This window comes from Dermacentor albipictus, chromosome 3 (assembly GCF_038994185.2).
Source record: "Dermacentor albipictus isolate Rhodes 1998 colony chromosome 3, USDA_Dalb.pri_finalv2, whole genome shotgun sequence".
In the NCBI taxonomy this organism is placed as follows: Eukaryota; Metazoa; Arthropoda; class Arachnida; order Ixodida; family Ixodidae; genus Dermacentor; species Dermacentor albipictus.
The window spans coordinates 157,150,731-157,168,009 of NC_091823.1; the positions used below are offsets into that span (position 1 = coordinate 157,150,731).

Sequence of the window (17,279 nt, forward strand, 5' to 3'; positions counted from 1 at the left end):
GCCTGGGACGCCCTGCTGCGGAGCGAGGACCCTACTCCACAGCAACACGCCATCCGCCTGGCGGAAGAAGCCGCGAAGAGTCAAGACCTCTTTGCTTGCTTCTAATCGCGGAGGTTCCGGCCCCCGTCCCCAAGGCCTGTGTGCCGGGGACGGGGAGTAGGGGCCTCCTTATCCGGCGGTACAATAAAGTTGCTATCTTCATCATCATCTCACAGTGCGCCCTCGAAAGAGCTTTTGCTGTCCTAGCGGTTCACCCAACGGTGTAGCACGTAAACGTAAACATTGAATAACAATAAAATTGTGGGCTATAGGCGCATATGCATGAACATTGCGCGAAGCTACCCAAGGTATATATAACAAAAAAAAAACAATTAATAGCACGAGTGACATTTAGTGTTGTAGAAGTTCAGTAAACGCCTCACAAAAGTTTAGCATCACAGAAATTCAAAAAGATGTGCTTTATTTGCATAATTTTCTTTTTTACGACCCTGTTCTTTCGTATTTTATTTATATATTAACAATCGTACAACACCCCAATCCATGGCCTATCCGCATAGTGGGTTGTGCCTATTCAAGTAGGAAGAACCAACCTCCGGACCATTATGAGCACCTTCAATGGTAAAGATTGAGCTTTTTCTATTTCTTAGGATTTCTATTGCAAACGTAGAGGTCCCTGAGGTCACTAAGGAGGCGAAATGCATCGTCTAGTGCGTATACGCTGATGGCGTCTGTTTCGACCATATGTGCAGGCGAAGCGAAATGTTACGGAGAAATCACGAAGGTATAGACAGAACTATGCTTCTTCATATGTAATACATTGCCGATGGGAACTGTGCATGTATGGTTTTCTTACTATTCATCCACGATACTACGAAACGCTGCGTATTCTGCCATAAACCTGCTATTCTAACTATAGGGATATCAGGTTTTTACCGCACTGAGGTCTTACTTCAGTCCCATCGAGGATTGCTTTGATTGCAGTGCTTGTATCAGTGCTTGATCAGTGCTTGTATTGTGCATGTTGTTGCGTACGTCGACATTGAAGTGAGCTGAGTAGAAAATCTGCAGATATAGAATTAGCCCGCGCACTTCCACTTGGTGGGTCACATACCAGGGGCGTAGCCAAGGGGGGGGGGGGGGGTGCTTATGGGGCTTCAGCCCCACCCCGAAATTTTTTCGTGCTCTCCATGCACCGCTGACCAAAGCAAACCCCGGCGCCGGAAATCATTCTGGATTTTGTCTAGAATGTCTTTTTCACGCTCGAAAAAATAGTTCACCATGTACATAGCGAACTCGGGCGTGACTTTGCGACAACGTCCATGCTTCAGGAGTTACATAATGCAAGCAGCCCCATCCGAGCACAAAGTTTCAAGGGCGTTTTTGATGGCGAACGGGCTCGCCGCGGCATCTCGCGGAGGCCGTGGAATCTGCAGAGCGCATGGATGTCAATTCCGAATATTTATGGGCATAAAGTTCTCATAAAACCTTGATGTGAAACGTGCATTGGCATTTCCAAAGTCGTGCTTTCGATTTTCAATTACGGAACTTTGTTGGTTTAATGCTGTTATAGACGTTGGACGCCTAAGGTGTGTTGACTTTTTTAAAGTCGTACATCGGAACATACAACAACGCAAGCCAAATCAATACACTATCAGACAAGTTGACAAAGCACGCAGCGAGCTCCGATGAGACGAAGCGTTGAGGTGCCTCATTTGTGCCGCCATCTCACACAGAAAATATCAATTTTTTTTCACCTGCTCTCGCCGTACGGGCTCCTCCACGTCCACTTTCGACTATCCCGCTTGCGGAAGAAGGTGTTCGTTATCCGCACATTAATCTCTTCCGCAAACTCTACTAACTCTCCCCTGTTATTCCTAGAGCCTATGCCATATTCCCCCACTGCCTTGTCTCCAACCTGCTTCTTGCCTACCTTGGCGTTAAAGTCACCCATTAGTATAGTGTATCTTGTTTTCACTCTACCCATCGCCGATTCCACGTCTTCATAGAAGCTTTCGACTTCCTGGTCATCATGACTGGATGTAGGGACGTAGACCTGTACAACCTTCATTTTGTGCCTCTTATTAAGTTTCACGACAAGACCTGCCACCCTCTCGTTAATGCTACAGAATTCCTGTAAGTTACCAGCTATATTCTTATTAATCAGGAATCCGACTCCTAGTTCTCGTCTCTCCACTAAGCCCCGGTAGCACAGGACGTGCCCGCTATTTAGCACTGTATATGCTTCTTTTGGCCTCCTAACCTCACAGAACCCTATTATATCCCATTTACTCTAATTCCTCTAATAGCACCACTAGACTCGCCTCACTAGAAAGCATTCTAGCGTTAAACGTTGCCAGGATCATATTCCAATGGCGGCCTGTCCGGAGCCAGGGATTCTTAGCACCCTCTGCTGCGTCGCAGGTCTGACCGCCGCCGTGGTCAGTTGCTTCACAGCTGCTGGGGACTGAGGGCCGGGGTTTGATTGTGGTGTTCATATAGGAGGTTGTGACCAAGTACTGCACCAGGGTGGCCAATCCTGCTCTGGTGAGGGAGTGCGTTACCGGTTCTAGTCACCGGGATCAGGCCACACTCCAGGCCTGTTTCTGCAATTTAGCAACACGCGGATTTTTCTTATTCTGGTGGAAAATTGCCCGCACCGGGATTCGAACCACGGACCTCTCGCATGCGAGGCGGGTGTTCTTCCCCTACGCCACCGCTGCTTCCCTACTTCGTCACCATTAATTTGTTAATTAATTATTAATTTATTTATTTTTCTTTGTTTATTTATCTATTGTACCTTCAAGGCCCGAAAACGTTACAGAAGGGAGTCGAACAAAATGCAGGGCATGTACAGATGGCAGGGTATATTAATAAAAAAATTAAGAAGTGCGGATTAACATAAGTATTCTTCAATAGTAGTTCTAAAACCAGATGTATCAGTAATGTTGACAATTGGGCCGGCAGATGATTACATTCATTGGTAGTTTTGGGAATAAATGAATAAAAGATAGGTTCGTGCGACAATGTGGAACGTTATGGTGATGGCCAGTACGAGATTATATATGTGCTGGTTGTGTCAAAAATTCACTTTTTAATTCTGGATTGTAGTAATAAATTTTGTGCAGCAGTGATAAGCGTGCTAACTTCCTACGGGATGAGAGGAGAGGGATGTTCAAAGTAACCTTCATAGTTGTTACGCTTGATGTCCGAGAATAGTTAGTAAGAATGAAACGTGCGCTGTGATCTTGTATGGATTCTATTGCATTTGTTAAGCAATCTAAGCCAGGGTCCTAGACAGAAGGTCCTTCAGCAAAAAATGACCTGTAAATTTACACTTGTCAACTGCAACTGTATACATGCCAAGATGTATATGTGTGTACCGTCTTCCAATTATCCCATTTTCTTCTGCAGCTGCCCAGGAATACCCGTCAGCCTACTCTATAGGTAAGGAAACTAACATTTCTAATTTGCTCTCACACACACACGCATACACACACACACACACGCACACACACACACGCACACACACACCCATATATATATATATATATATATATATATATATATATATATATATATATATATATTGTTACAAGCACAGGGAAAAGGGGTTTATTGAGGCGTGCGAGAGCAGGAACGGCAGGCTACGAACAACAGGAATGGCCGCTGCACAGTCTTCGTTCTCCTCTTTTCCTCTCTTCTTGATCCCCGCGTCCCTTTGACGCGCTTGGACGTAACATGCCGCCCCTCGCAGACAAAGCCCCCTGGGCGAGTCAACTAGCTTGTCGTGGCGTGCATGATTTCAACCGTGCGACATGTGCGACTTGTGTCCTAGCAGAACGTCTACCAGTGTTCGTGAGGCGCGCGAGAGTATAGTTAACTTCGCTGACTTTGTCGATGACAACATACGGTCCATCGTAGTTTGCCAGCAGCTTTTGACACAAACCGCGCTTCCTTGTGGGAGTCCAAAGCCAAACGAGATCACCAGGGTGATATGTAACAGGCCGATGTCGTGCGTCGTAGCGGGCTTTGGAGTTTTCTTGTGATGCCAAAGTCCGAAGACGCGCAAGTCGCCGAGCCTCTTCAGCGAGGCATAGCGCATCGGCGACCGTAGGATTGTCGTGGTCGTAAAAAGGGAGGACAGTGTCGAGCGTATACCGAGGCGGCCGAGCATATAGAAGGAAGAAGGGGCTGTAGCCGGTTGTCTCGTGCTTGGCGGTGTTGTAGGCGTAAGTAATAAACGGTAGAACTTCATCCCAATTCTTGTGATCGGACGCAACATACATGGAAAGCATATTGGTGATTGTTCGATTAGTGCGCTCAGTGAGGCCGTTCGTTTGGCGATGATACGGCGTCGAGTGCCGGAGGTGCGAGTTACATAAACGCACAAGTTCTTCCACGATATCCGCCGTGAATTGACGTCCCCGGTCACTTATGATAACACCAGGCGGTCCATGCCGTAGAACAATAGCGTAAAGTAAGAAAAGCGACACTTCGGTGGCAGTTGCTGATGGTATAGCCGCCGTCTCGCAATAGCGTGTGAAATAGCCGGCGCAGACAATTATCCAGCGGTTCCCCTTAGATGACTTTGGAAAAGGGCCCAACAGATCAATTCCAACTTGCCAAAAGGGTGAGCTGGAAGGCGGCACAGATTGAAGGAGACCAGATGGGGCAGTGGTTGGGCGTTTCCGACGTTGGCACTGTATGCAGCTGGCGACATAAAACTCAACCGAATGTCGCATCCGGGGCCAGTAAAAGCGTTCTTGAATGCGATAAAGTGTGCGCACAGTGCCTAAGTGACCGGAGGTAGGGTCATCGTGCATAGCCTGAAGGATTGCTGGCCGGAGACGCTCCGGCACCACTAGAAGGAAGCGTGCACCCGTGCTTGAGTAGTTCCTTTTGTACAGGAGCCCTTCACGTACACAGTAGCTGCTTGTTGCACTTGAATGGGCAGAAGTAAAGAGTGGCTCCAATTTAGTGTCTGTCCGTTGTTCTGCTTTGAACGCATCGATATCCGGAAAAGCGGGTGTCACAGAAGCGACGAGATGATCAAAATCGTCTGCGTCGCAGTCCGTCGTGGCAAGCGGCATACGGGAAAGGCAGTCTGCGTCAGCGTGTTTTCGGCCACTCTTGTAGGAAACAGTGAAGTTATATTCCTTAAACCTCAAAGCCCAGCGCGCAAGGCGACCACAAGGGTCGCGAAGGTTCACGAGCCAGCACAGGGAATGGTGGTCTGTGACGACTTGGAATGGGCGTCCGTACAAGTACGAGCGAAATCGCTGAACCGCAAAGATTACAGCGAGGCATTCTTGCTCTGTCACCGTGTAATTCCGTTCAGGTTTGCTTAATGAGCGGCTTGCGTAAGCAATCACGTGCTGACGGTCGTCATAGCGTTGGACCAATACGGCACCCAGACCAACGCCACTAGCATCTGTGTGGATTTCTGTCGGCGCAGTAGGATTGAAGTGGCGAAGGATAGGTCGGGAGGTTAACAGGAACTTCAGCTGACGAAATGCAGAATCGCACTCGGGTGTCCAGTCAAACCGTGCGTCTTTATGTAGCAGATTTGTCAGAGGATAAGCGACGTCAGCAAAACCAGGAATAAATCGGCGAAAGTAAGAGCAAAGGCCCAGAAAACTGCGAAGTTGCTTCACTGACTGCGGTGCACTGAATGCCTCGACAGCTGCCGTCTTGAGGGGATCAGGCCGGATACCGTCTTTGTCAACAAGGTGACCCAGCACAAGGGTTTGACGGTCACCAAAGTGACATTTCTTGGAATTCAGAACCAGGCCAGCGTTTTTGATGCAGTCGAGGACAATATCCAGGCGCGTATTGTGCTCATTGAATGTGCGCCCAAATATAACAACGTCGTCAAGATAGCACATACAGATGTTCCACTTTAACCCACGCAGAATGGTGTCCATGAACCTTTCAAAGGTTGCTGGAGCGTTGCACAACCCAAATGGCATCACATTGAATTCGAATAATCCATCCGGGGTTATGAAGGCTGTTTTCTCCTTGTCTGCCGGGTGTATAGGGATTTGCCAATATCCTGAGCGCAGGTCCACTGAAGAAAAATAAGAGGCCGAATGCAGGCAATCAATTGCATCATCAATCCGAGGCAGGGGGTAGACATCCTTCTTAGTCACGGCGTTTAATCTTCGATAATCTACGCAAAATCTCCAGTTACCGTCTTTCTTTCTGACAAGTATGACCGGAGCTGCCCAAGGACTCGAGGACTCTTGTATAATTCCATTTTTCATCATGTCACTCACTTGTTCCCCGATTATCTTCCGCTCGTTAGGCGACACGCGATAAGGCTTTTGCCTGATCGGGCGCGCAGATCCCGTATCTATAGTATGGCGTGTTCGTGACTCGAGAATCGAGAACGCTTTGTCCGGCTGCGCAAAGTCAAACACTGACAGATGCTTAGAAAGCGTATCCACCAAGGTATGGCGCTCCCTCGTGCTGAGTGACTTGTTTACCATAGACAGAAGCTTTTTGTCTGAGACGTGGCGAAGGTCAGCAGGTTCACACGGCGGATCTGTTAGTACGGCTACGGACGAGGACGAGTATTCTGTAAAGTAGGCGAGTTTCAGGCCGTCTGGAAGCAGGATGGGTTCTGCCGAGCAGTTGGCCGTCCACAAGCCAGCACGCCCCTTGCCGATGGATACCACACAATGAGGGACAAAAATGTTCTTCTTCATGCAATTTAGATGCATTGGCTCTACGGAGGCATCGAAACTGTCTGGCACTTCACCGCGACACACAACCGGCACGCACACAGAGGTGGACGCAGGCACAACAGTATCTGCAGATACACAAAGTTCACCTTGACTGCAAGTCTCCTCTAAGAGCCCGGACGAAACATGGCCATCGACGCAAACTTCCCCCGTGTGACAGTCGACGGTCGCACCACACTGTCGCAAAAAGTCGATGCCCAAAATCACTTCGTGCGTCGATCGGGGAATAACTACAAATTCCGTCGCGAAAACTCCACCAGCCAAGGATACGTCAGCAGTGCACACACAAACAGGGCGCAACGACTCGCCGCTCACTCCACAAAACGTTGCAGCCTGGTCCCACCGAAATACAACTTAACGCCCCAACCGACCTTTAAAACCGAGACTCATTACGGATACAGTTGCTCCGGTATCCACTAAAGCCATTGTAGCAACACCATCAACAAGTACATGCACTTTGTTCTTAATCATAGCAACTGCAGGGGGCATTTCTGTCGATAGCACGTGTCGAGCGACCTCACCCCCATCGGCCGCGCTAGCTAGTTTTCCGGTTGTGAAGGCGAGGCTGAGCGGCGCACTGGCGATGGAGATTGACGTAAACGCGGTGCACGAGAAGTCGGCGGTGGCGTCAAACTCCTGTCAGATGCGGGCGAGCGGCTCCGGAAGCTTCTCTGCCAGTAATCGTTGCCAGAAGGGACGCCAGCTGACCAAGAGGCGGTGTACGGCTGTTGAGTTGTCCTCGTAGGAGGTGTGGGCCTTGTTGAAGATCCGGATCGACCATTCCACGTCGTTGGGCGACGATTGCAGAACCTCGCTATGTGGCCCGCGACACCGCATTGGAAACATACCGGCAGATGCCTCAAATTGCGATGTTCTTCCATGTAGTCGCGCATGTTGCTGTCGACTGCATAGACAGTAGGTGGGTGACATTCATCATGGCTAGGCATCGGCCGCTGGGAGGCGTGTGTGCGGCGTGGGCGTTGGTCGTAGTCATGACCTTGATAGCTCATGGTCCCTCTCGTTTATGGGGTAGACCTATACTCGATGGTCGCTGAGTTCACCGTGGGTTGCCATGTCGTCGAAACGGCCGTGTTTCTCATCTCGTGTGCTGAGTACGCGCCAGTGATGCCGGGTGTGCAACGGTACATCTCTTCCTGATGGAGCAACTCTTCGCGAACAATCTGCCGTATAGTGGATGGAAGGTCAACACACGAGCTTGGGTCTACACTCGCCACCGTCGTGACATTAGCCAGGCGACCAAACTTCGGTATTATCCGTCGCATCTTCAGCGTCTCAAAGGTTCGGCAGTGACGAATGACGTCAGACACGGAATCCAAGCTTTCCTTGCCGATCAAAAAATTGTAGACGTCTTCGGCTATTCCTTTCAATAAATGTCCAACTTTGTCATCTTCAGACATTTGAGAGTTGACTATTTTACATAGTTTCAGCACTTCTTCTATATAAGTCGTACAGGTCTCGCCGGGAATCTGAGCTCGTTGCGAAAGCGTCTGTTCAGCGCGTTTCTTTTTTTGCGCTAGAATCTCCAAAACACGCTCTGAGCTCCTCGACGAAAAGCTCCCACGAAGTGAGCGTGTCTTCGTGATTCTCGTACCAGACGAGCGCAGTGTCGGTAAGGGAAAATACAACATTGGACAACTGTGCGGTCGAGTTCCAACCATTAGACCGGCTCACCCTTCGGTAGTTCGTGAGCCACTCGTCGACATCTTCTCCGGCTTTTCCTCCGAAAGTGAGTGGCACGCGGTAGTATTGCCACGGAACACCAGGTGCTGGCCTAGAAGCCGCGTCAGATCCTTCGGGAGTCTGGCAGGCGTATTCAGGCATGTCAGGTGAGGGTGGCGGAAGTCCGGCAAGTCGACGGCTTCGGCGAAGTTGTAGCAGCGTAGGCTCCGTGGTTACGAGGTGTACCCCGCACCTCCACCAATTTGTTACAAGCACGGGGAAAAGGTGTTTATTGAGGCGTGCGAGAGCAGGAACGGCAGGCTACGAACAACAGGAATGGCCGCTGCACAGTCTTCGTTCTCCTCTTTTCCGCTCTTCTTGATCCCCGCGTCCCTTTGACGCGCTTGGACGTAACAATCTATATATATATATATATATATATATATATATATATATATATATATATATATATATATATTATCACGTGGTAGTGGCGGTTAAGAGGGCAGCAAAACTGTGATTAACGAAACGAGCGTTTTATGGGCGAACTTGTGCCCTCAAATACAGGCTACACTCCAACAACAACGGCAGCAGCGAACACAGTCGGCGATCGTCGAAAATCTGATCAGCAGGTCAAGCGCGGCGGCTTGTGTAGATCAGTCGTCGAATATTCCAGAGTAGTCGCTGGGACCCGCATGCCTTCCACAAAGTTCTACGCCATTCGCGTCGTTCATACATGCAATCAGATTGCAGAAGGTTCGGCGACAACAGACAGCGGATGGGACCATCGATAACATTCCAGAAACATCCGACACATGCAAGCGCGTCCTGCGCTGTGCGATAACATTTGTTAGGAGGTGAAGCGGGTCGCCCGAGAAAGACAAGTACACGTGTCAATATATACATATACACATATTGCAATAGAGAAGAAGAGCACAAGAACAAGGCCAGCTAGATGGTCTATTCCATGACTGCAGTGCATCCAGTGGGCCAGCCGGATCGCCAGTGCTTAGCACGAGTGTGAGCCGTTCGGGCAAACAGCTGTTCCTGCTCTTCGTCCCCTGCCTTCTCGGTTACGAACAGACGCTACAATCTGAACTGTTCACTACACCCCATTACAACTGGTGGAAGGTGCGGGGGATTCATGAACATGTACACCCTGGAACTCCGGTCTCGGACTCTGCCTCCCGTCATGCCTGACTCTCCCCAGCCGAAGTCGCCGCCACCCTCCGTTGCCTGCCCGGGCGCTGTCCTGCAACGCCATCCAGCGGTTTTCAGCGCTACGGATGAACAGGACGTCAAGGACTGGTTGTCTATCTACGAACGGGTGAGCTTGCACAATCGATGGGACGATACCGCCAAGTTAAATGCCGTCATCATCTACCTTGCGGGAGTGGCTCACCTGTGGCTTAAAAATTACGAAGCCGACTTTCACTCCTGGTCCGCATTCAAGACCAGTTTCGCTGCAGTTTTCGGTCGCCCTGCCGTCCACAAGTTGCACGCCGGGCAGCGGTTACAAGAGCGAGCGCAACAACCCGGTGAAACATTCACCTGTAATATCGAAGAGGTTCTCGACCTATGCAAACGTGTGGATGCTTCTATGCCCGAAAATAACAAATTGAACCACATTTTGAAGGGCATCGCCGATGACATTTTCCAAATGTTGATCGCCGAGAGTTCACGCACCGTAGCAGAGCCCATAAACGTGTGCCAAAGCTACGACGAGTTGAGGAGGCAGTGCGAGTTGACCAGGCGCCCCTCAGTGGCTAATGAGGCCCTCTCTTCCATGACAGCCTTCTCTGATCGCTCCCCCTTGCTCACACAAATCCAAGCTTCCGTGCGGGAGGAAGTTGCATGTCAGCTGTCTCTACTAAATTTCGCTGAGCTACCCCAACAGCAGCCGCTGCCGCAACAGCCTCCTACACAGCTCGCCCCTTCACTCCATCGGGTTATTGAAGACCAAGTTGATGAGGCTGTTAGATACGGGACCTTTTCCTGAGCCTCCTTCGAGTTCACCAGACCACACAGAATCGCGCCACAACTAATTAAGTAGCGCAGAAGCACGGATACCACATTCCCGAGGCGCGGCACGTGCAAACAAGTTGGCGGCCCCCACCTCGTGTGCCGCAGGTGGACCTATTCACTGCTTGACTCTTCCCTAAAGTGAAGCGAGAGCCTGGCACCGTTTCGGGTAACTTGGGTCAAAGAGGCAAGACAGGTGTAATGCACCGTGAAACCCTCGCAGCGTCGCGCCCATCCGCCTATTGTGACGGTGCATTGCAAGTCAGCAAGACAAGAGTGCAGGAAGAAGTAAACTTTCGGACAATTGGGGACCAAGCAGCGACCCTCTCCGCCGGGTGTGACACCATCGCGCGGGCGCCTACCATTGGCCGAAAATGACGACACCTAGTGGGCTCGCCGATTGGCCAGAAATGGCGTCACCTGAGCGGGCTCTCCCATTGGCCGAACGTGACGTGTCTTCGAGACACCGAAGGGCTTAAAGAGGCACAGACTGGAAGCAGCAGGAGAGCATTCCTAGAGCATTGCTTGAGTCATCTCTTTCGAGCTTCTTGTCACCGGCCGCAGCGTTCGAGTTGCTGCCGGCCCCTAATGACTTTAAGATTGTTAATTGACTCTCACTGTAAATAATGTAAATAAACTCCCAGTTTTCATCTCAAAGTTCTCCTCAACACTTACAAGGCTCTACCAATGCAGCATCAGCCGTATACCCTGTCACCGCGCCACTTACTTACGCATCCGTCGCCGCACAGCCTCCTCGTCAACCATTCGTTGCGCTACATCTTCGGCTGCTACCACCAGTTCATCATCCCCTTCATCGACCTGCTCCTGCCTTTGCTAATCCATGGCGCACGCAAGACAACAGGCCCGTATGTTATGTCTGCGTTATTCCCGGCCATGTTGCACGACTCTGCCGCCGCCGCATGCTGCACTCTGATGCGTTTGTGCAGTCACCTCCCTAAGCCAACGTGCAGCCTTTCCACGACACCTATTTTAGTCGGCAGTCGAACAGGCCACCAGCCGAGCGCCTGATCCTTACACGTCGTTCACCTTCCCCGCGTCGCGGCTCGTTGTCCCCCATGCGTCGGCGCCCTTCACCCACGCAAGAGGAAAACTAAGCGCCGCAGTTCAGGAGGCAGGAACAGCGTCGCCATCGATCTGTACAAGTCCTCCATTGTCGCCTTCGAACGTTGTGGACCTTACTGTTGACGGCGTCCCTACCGTTGCGCTAATTGACACTGGAGCTGCCGTGTCTGTCCTAAACGAACGCCTCTCTCGCGCTTCACGAAAAGTTACGACGCCACTTTCTGGGTTTTCTCTTGGCACAGCAAGCGCGCAGCCAGTTCAGCCTTCAGCAGCATGCACAGCTAGAGTGTTTATTCAGGGCGTTCTTTATATTGTGGAGTTTGTGGTTCTGCAGTCCTGTTCTCACGGCGTGACACTTCGGTGGGACTTTCGCGAAATAACGCCGTCATCAATTGTGAACGTGCTGAAGTTGAATTATCGCCTCTGTTTGACGTGCCCCTCATCGGCGCCACTTGTCTTCCCGCTAAGCTAGTTCTCGGGAAGACATCGCCATACTGCCGTACTCGTCTGCCTTTGCTCCCGTCTTCTGTGGCGCTGTCTCTGAAGGCGCTGTCCTCTTCAGTCCTTCGGAACTCTTCATAACCCGCAAAGACGTCCCCTCCCTTTCGCCACGCTTGATATTTCAGCCGGTTTCAGCGCCATCGTTGTCTGCAATCCGCTTCCTACAGCCCTGACGGCTCTCTGCGGGAGATGGGAAACCATGGGTTATTGTCACATTTGATCACCTTACACGCTATGCTGAAACCGCTGTTCCACCTGCAGCGACCGCCAGTGGCGTTGCATCCTTTCTGCTTCATCGTTTCATTCTTCGTCATGGCCCACCTCGGGAGCTGCTGAGTGGTAGAGGCCGTGTGTTTCTGTCGCAGGTGGTTGAAGATCTGCTTGCTCAACGCCGCATAGTTCACCGGACCACCACGGTGTACTCTCCTCAAGCAAAGGGGTTTATAAACATTTCAATCGCATCCTTGGTCATATGCTCACCATGTACGTTTCATCGGAGCATACAAACTGGGACATCATCCTCCCATTTGTCACGTACGCATATAATACGGCTACACAAAGTACCACAGGATTTTCTCCATACTTTCTTCTCTACGGTCGCTATCCTTCCCATACCATCGATACGGTTTTGCCTTATACGCCAGACACGTCAGAATGTGCTCCCGTTCCAGCCGTCGCCTGATACGCCGAGGAATGCCATCAATTAGCCCGAAAGTTCACCTCCGCCGACCAACAACGACAAACTGCCAATCTTGATGACGACGCTACGAATCCGAACTTCGCTCCCGGTACACTTGTCTTATTATCCGTGCCTTCTACCTTGCCTGGACTTTCAATAAAACTTCTCTAGCAGTATGATGGACCATACCGCATCGTCGAAAGCACCTCTCCCGTCAACTATGTCATAGAGCCGCTTACATCCACATCCGACAAGCGCCGCCGTGGACGGGATGTTGTTCACGTGCGCCACCTGAAACAATTCTATGATCCGCTTGTCTCCACGTCGTAAGTCGCCAGGATGGCTCCGCTCCGGGTAATTGTATTGAAGAAGAAGAGCACAAGAACAAGGCCAGCCAGATCGTCTATTCCATGCATGCAGTGCATCTAGTGGGCCAGCCGGATCGCCAGTGCTTAGCACGAGTGTGAGTCGTTCGGGCAACCAGCTGTTCCTGCTCTGCGTCACCTGCCTTCTCAGTTACGAACAGACGCTACCATCTGAACTGTTCAGTACACCCCGTTACAATATATATATGTATATATATATATATATATATATATATATATATATATATATATATATCCTTGAGCAAAACATGACCTGTAAATTTACACGTGGCCACTTCAACTTTATACATGCTAAGATTTATATGTGTGTGTACCGTCTTCCAATTATCCCATTTTCTTCTGCAGCTGCACAGGAAGACCAGTCAGCGTACTCTACAGGTAAGGACACTAGCATTTCTACTTTGTTCACACACACACACACACACACACACACACACGCACACACACACACACACACACACACACAAACACACACACACACACACACACACATATATATATATATATATATATATATCCCTCTGCTCTATTCGTCGCTTTATTGCACTTCCCAAATAAGGATTCAAGAGCTAAATTGGTGCTATGATTTAACGTGCGCAGCTGCCAAAATTGTGATTCTTCGTTTGGTCAATGAAGAACAAATATGAAACAAATAGAAATCGCTATATTCTTCTAAATCAGTTTACTGTGGTAAAAAGGGGGTTCTTTACACGGAAATGGTTCGTTCACACTGTTTCGTGCTCACTATTCTCGAGACAATATTTTTTTGCCCATCTTTTTGCGTACCATGTCTTGCTCAATGCTGGCCGCAGAAGCCACATTTCCTTTTTTGGGCAATATTTCAGAATTAAACAGGAAGGGCGGTACTAACCCCTCTTGGTCTTTCTCATGAGCCAGCAATGTATATCACAGAAATTACTTTCCTTTTTTCAAACTCAACACACTTCGGTTATTAGGACTAATCATCATGATGTGCATTATGCGAGGTAGCTTACAAGGCAGGACTGTCCTGCTGGTGGACCTTTAGTTTATCCCACATAATGGACGGGCTTTTTAGGCTAAGCAAGATAAAGCCTCTCGTAGTTTGTAAGCTAAACGGGCGGTGCATTCCTTGCACAACGTGTCAATGGAGATTTAAATATTGTGCTTTCTCGAAACTGTTGGAAGAATACTTGCTAATTCCCCTTCTGCGATGCACAAGTAATACACTGCGATAGCGCAAGTTTAAAAGGTACGCTTCCTGTTACTAAGATTTTCTTTTACAGCACAAAGTGTAAACAGCGGGAACGATTTCTTGTACTCCGGTATTCCAAGAGGGAACACCTTCAAAAGGTGTACTTAGAGTATGTAACAGGCGCTTTCAACATGTGATGGCTTACGAAAGGGCTGCTTAATTACACTAGTAAACCCTTTGAGATGCCACTTTATTTCACTTATTGAAAACTTACTTTTATCACATTTCTTCCAGCTTGAGAATGATTGAAAGTGTACAGCTGCACAAAAGATTAAGAACTGTCAATTCTTTAGTGAGTGTTGCCAAGCTTACAGAATGTGGACTGCACGCGAAAGTTCACTGCAGCAACGTTAAATTTGAGAACATAAGCTATTTCGTGTTTGGAAAAGTTTGAAAAGCACTTATTCAGCCACTTGAAAATTATACCTGGTAAATGATGTTCTGAAAAACAATGAAATTAGTGAACCCGCTGCATAGAACGTACTGACAGCGAGGTTAAACATCCAACCGTCTACCTTCGCACTCATTTTGCTCAAACATTATCTCGGATTATTCAAAATTGCAGCACCATTCCAATCATTGTTGTTTCAAGATGTATGCGACACGTTTTAAATATCATTACTTTCATCAGTGCTTTTTGTATTGATGTACTATCTTGGTGTAGACAATTGTGGACAAAACGCCTGAAAGGGTTGTGTCATGGCTGCGAGTGAATTTTTTCTTGTGATAGCGATTACATGGACATTCCAAGAGCATTTGCTGCCATCGTCGTCGCCGTGAGATTTCGCGCAAAGTCCAAAGCTTCCGTATAAAGACGGTCGCCGCACGTCCTACGCTGTATGCGCGAGCGAAAGCTTACGAGGGCAGCCGACGATCGCCGCCCAATCCCTGCGCGAAAACGACCAATGTGAAAAGGAAGCGCGCCGGCCTTTCCCGCGTGCGAGTCACCCAACGATGAGAGGCACCGAGGGAAGGCAGGGAGGGCGTTCTCTCCGTCCGGCTGCAACTGCGCATTTGGCGGCTGCGCCGTTACCTCCTGGACCTGCTGCAGGGCTGCGCGTCGCGTGTCTTGATGCCAGCTACGTCACCACATCCCGTCTCTCGCCAGGCGTGACTCCCAAATTTCCCCAGCTTGGTGCCCAGCGATCGCTACGCAGGCGCGCTCAGTGCTCGCATGAAGCTACGCGTAAGCTTTTTTAGAAGTGGGTTGTAAAAGAAATAGCGTGAAAAAATGATGGATTATCGTTGAGATGCGGAAAAAGACAAACTGATAAGTATAAAAGGACGAGAACGCTTGAAAAATACCATCTCATTGCGTTCGCTCCAGGTATACAGAGGAGCTAATGTGCAAAAATGTGAAATGCACTGAAAATTCAGAAACAGGGACAAAATTTTACTTTCTGCACTCATGATGCAAGCACAAGAAACAATAGCGAAGAACAACTGTTTCAAAGTTTCACTTCTTCACAACTGTCTTTAATTTACGTGCATTTGCATCAGCTTTTGCACCAGCAGCAGCCGTGTCATTTGTGTTCTCGAAATGAATTGTTGAGGATTAGGTTTGTGGCACATCTTGCTAGCATGCCAACCACAAGGTCAGGTTCATGACCATTTTCGCATGTATATTGTTCTTCGAAGTCTGGCAGGCTTTCAATTAGAAGGTGCTTCGCAACGTCCCTGCGATTTGACATCTCCAGGAACACTGTGGAATTTTCGGGCTGCAACAGCTTGTTTACAGCTACTTCGGAACTGCATTACAATGGTAACTACACATGCACTGAGAAACTTTAGCCCTCCTCTAGTGGGGTTCGATGCGAGAGAGCGTATATCGATGTCTGTCTCAGCTCGGAGGAGAGCTGAAATGAAGAACACACTTTTCTTATCGTACTAGGATGTGGCAAGCCCAGAAAACCTGATGACCTGAGGAACTTATTTGCGTGAGGGGATATGGCGTGCAAAACGCAAACGGGCACCATAACCTCTGATGAATACCGTATAGGCGTTCCTTTACAAGTAGTCTGACTTGTTCTTTCAGAATTCTAACCACAACGCTTTCACGCTCTGTAATTTGTTCCTCTATTTTTTCTAGAAGGGCACAAACAATATCTGGAATAACATCAGACAGACACTCGGCGCTCTCAATGTGTTGCATCCGATTCAGCAGTTCTACGAGAACGTTGACATCTTCGATCTCATTTGGAACCACGGAATTTTCAGAATGCTTTAGGCTTTTGCTGCGGAAGCACGCACTTATCTCCACATAAGTGGAGACGGTCACGGATGTGTACAAAACAGTGTGCAGTTCGGGCGATGAATAACCATCCACACGTCAGGCACGCATACTGTCTTCAACGGTTCTCTCAGTTCAAGAAGGGAGGAAAACGTACGCTGAATTTGTTCACTAATCTACATGCTGCGGATTCCGAAATCGCACGAGTGAGGTGGGATGTTTTTTGGTGGATACGTTTACTCCCTGGTGATAGCCTGGAAGGGCAGCCGTTTTGTTTTGACAAGCACAATGCGCATCCCAAAAAAAAGGGTAGGCACTTATTCTTGCTGAAGACGTGGTACTTTCAAAGATACCTCAAGCATTCGCCCTATCATAGGATCCGTGTACGAAGCCTTTTGTTGATGGCATGATCCCTCGAAGTGCAGCGCGCTTGCCTACGTGCAAAGAAAACGAAATACTTGTTACATACGGGTCTCGTTTGACTAAAAATGAATAATCGAGTTTGCACTTCAAAGACACTATAGAAGCGCAGTGTAACAAAAAATTTCTTATTCTCTGTAGGAGCAAAATCGTTCCGTGGTATCGACCTCGGCCACTTCGTGCACAGCACTTCGTCGTCCTTCGGGAAAAAAAAACACTTGGACCTCTTCCCCTGTTATGCAATTACATGAACATGCCGGCACACAGCACTCGTTCGGCACGTCAAGACCTGCATACGCCG

General features: G+C 49.1%; 1 protein-coding gene across 2 annotated transcripts in view; it reads left to right on the top strand.

The window, feature by feature from the left end:
- Positions 1 to 571: 571 nt before the first annotated feature.
- The window catches only part of LOC139057004 (uncharacterized), a 67,357-nt gene continuing 50,649 nt past the window's right edge, over positions 572 to 17,279 (top strand). For both annotated transcript variants that reach the window (XM_070534807.1, XM_070534808.1), the window contains exons 1-3: positions 572 to 618; positions 3,412 to 3,444; positions 13,440 to 13,472. In XM_070534807.1, coding sequence (XP_070390908.1) covers positions 603 to 618; positions 3,412 to 3,444; positions 13,440 to 13,472 — 82 coding nt within the window. In that variant the 5' untranslated portion in view covers positions 572 to 602. The remainder of the gene's footprint in view (positions 619 to 3,411; positions 3,445 to 13,439; positions 13,473 to 17,279) is intronic.